The sequence below is a fragment of the Austrofundulus limnaeus genome, unplaced genomic scaffold, assembly GCF_001266775.1.
Source record: "Austrofundulus limnaeus strain Quisiro unplaced genomic scaffold, Austrofundulus_limnaeus-1.0 Scaffold41, whole genome shotgun sequence".
Taxonomy (NCBI): Eukaryota; Metazoa; Chordata; class Actinopteri; order Cyprinodontiformes; family Rivulidae; genus Austrofundulus; species Austrofundulus limnaeus.
Genome location: NW_013952443.1, coordinates 1650978 through 1652796, shown reverse-complemented (window position 1 = coordinate 1652796; position 1819 = coordinate 1650978). Strand labels below are relative to the sequence as shown.

At 41.6% G+C, this 1819-nt stretch overlaps 1 protein-coding gene across 2 annotated transcripts in view; it reads left to right on the top strand.

Moving 5' to 3' along the window:
- ano8b (anoctamin 8b) overlaps window positions 1-1819 on the top strand; it is a 57252-nt gene that overhangs the window by 34467 nt on the left and 20966 nt on the right. For both annotated transcript variants that reach the window (XM_014007328.1, XM_014007327.1), the window contains exons 5-8: window positions 116-212; window positions 951-1067; window positions 1154-1281; window positions 1378-1539. In XM_014007328.1, the coding sequence (XP_013862782.1) occupies window positions 116-212; window positions 951-1067; window positions 1154-1281; window positions 1378-1539 (504 nt within the window). The remainder of the gene's footprint in view (window positions 1-115; window positions 213-950; window positions 1068-1153; window positions 1282-1377; window positions 1540-1819) is intronic.

Sequence of the window (1819 nt, the reverse complement as noted above, 5' to 3'; positions counted from 1 at the left end):
ACACACACACACACACACACACACACACACACACACACACACACACACACACACACACACACACACAAGCTGCTCATGTAAGTGTGCCTCATGTTTCTTGATCTTCGTGCTGCAGGAGAGGCAGAGCATCATCAAATACTGGCTGGACAATCTACGTGCCAAACAGGGGGAGGTTCTTCACAACGTCAACTTCCTGGAAGGCCAGCCAATCAGTAAGAAGCTTCATCACGGCGTAGCTTGTTGATTAGACAAAATCAGGGGTCTGCAACCTGCGGCTCTGGGGCTGCCTATGGCTCTTTGGTCCCTCTGCAGTGGCTCTTTGAAGATTGGCCAAAAATAATGGAAATATTATTATTATTTTTATACCCACAACAGAAAATATTTGTACGCAAGTATGTGATAAATGCTACTAATACGAAAAGTAAAACATGTTGATTAGCTCATGTTAGCCTGTTGTTTACTTTAATAATCCAACTTCTTTCTATGATCTTTTTCTCAAATCCATCAGAATTACCTTTAATTTGAAGACTACATAATAATAAAAATTAGAAAAAAAAACATGCCTGAATAGTTCAGTTGTACTAGCTTTTTTGAAATTTGGTATAAACTATACACGGTATTTTGTTGTTTACATGAATATAGACTTTTCATTTGTCCTGATGGGTAAAAATAATAATAAATAATAAAATTCACAATATATTTTTTAGCTTTATAATATCACCTCCACTGGCCATAAAGATTCCTGAAAAGGCCTCGAAAAGGCCCACAGACCACCTGTTGATAATCACAGTTATAGCTTGTTTTGCGGCTCCAGACATATTTTATTAGTGCCTTGAGTATCAGAAATGGCTCTTTTGATCTTAAAAGTTGCAGACCCCTGGACCAAATGCACAACGTTGACTAGTTTAAAGCTGTTGTAAACGTGAGGCATCATTTTCCTCTTCTTTCAGTTTCCGAGTTGAAAGCCAGAGGTGTGATCCAGCAGATATTTCCTCTTCATGAGCAGAGGATCCTGGGTCAGCTGATGAAGTCGTGGGTCCAGGCTGTTTGTGAGAAGCAGCCTTTAGGTTTGTATTTTTGTTTGTTTGTAACATGTTTATCTGTTGTTATAAAATGCTGATCCTTCAGTTTGTGTTGGTGATGGTATTTACAGACGATATATGTGACTACTTCGGGGTGAAGATCGCCATGTATTTTGCCTGGCTGGGTTTCTACACCACCTCTATGTTGTATCCTGCTGTGATCGGCTTTGTGCTCTGGATGCTCACCGAGTCCGATCAGGTGAGGAGAGATCCTTTTTCAAGTCAAAACAAGCGCCTCTCCGCTGAATTATCGGAAGGATAAACTCCTCCCTGTTTGTTTTTGGGGGCGTCTCAGACGAGCCGTGACATCTGCTGCGTGGTATTTGCACTGTTCAACGTGGTTTGGGCCACTCTTTTCCTGGAGCGCTGGAAGAGGAGGGGAGCCGAGCTGGCGTACAAGTGGGGGACGCTGGACACACCCGCCGAGTCCCTGGAGGAGCCACGACCGCAGTTCCGGGTGAGAGCGGCTAACTCTTAGTTCCTCTTGATGTTCTTCYAAACTCGTCTCTTTTGTGTCGCTTTCAGTTTAATTCACTTTATTTATATACAGCGGGTAAAATACTGTAAGTATTGAACACGTCACCATTTTTCTCAGTAAATATATTACTAGAGGTGCTAATGACATGAAATTTTCACCAGATGACGGTAACAAAGCAAACAATCCATACATACAAAGAAATCAAACCATAAATGTCCAGAAATGAAGTTATTTGTAATAATGTGGGATGGCACAGGGA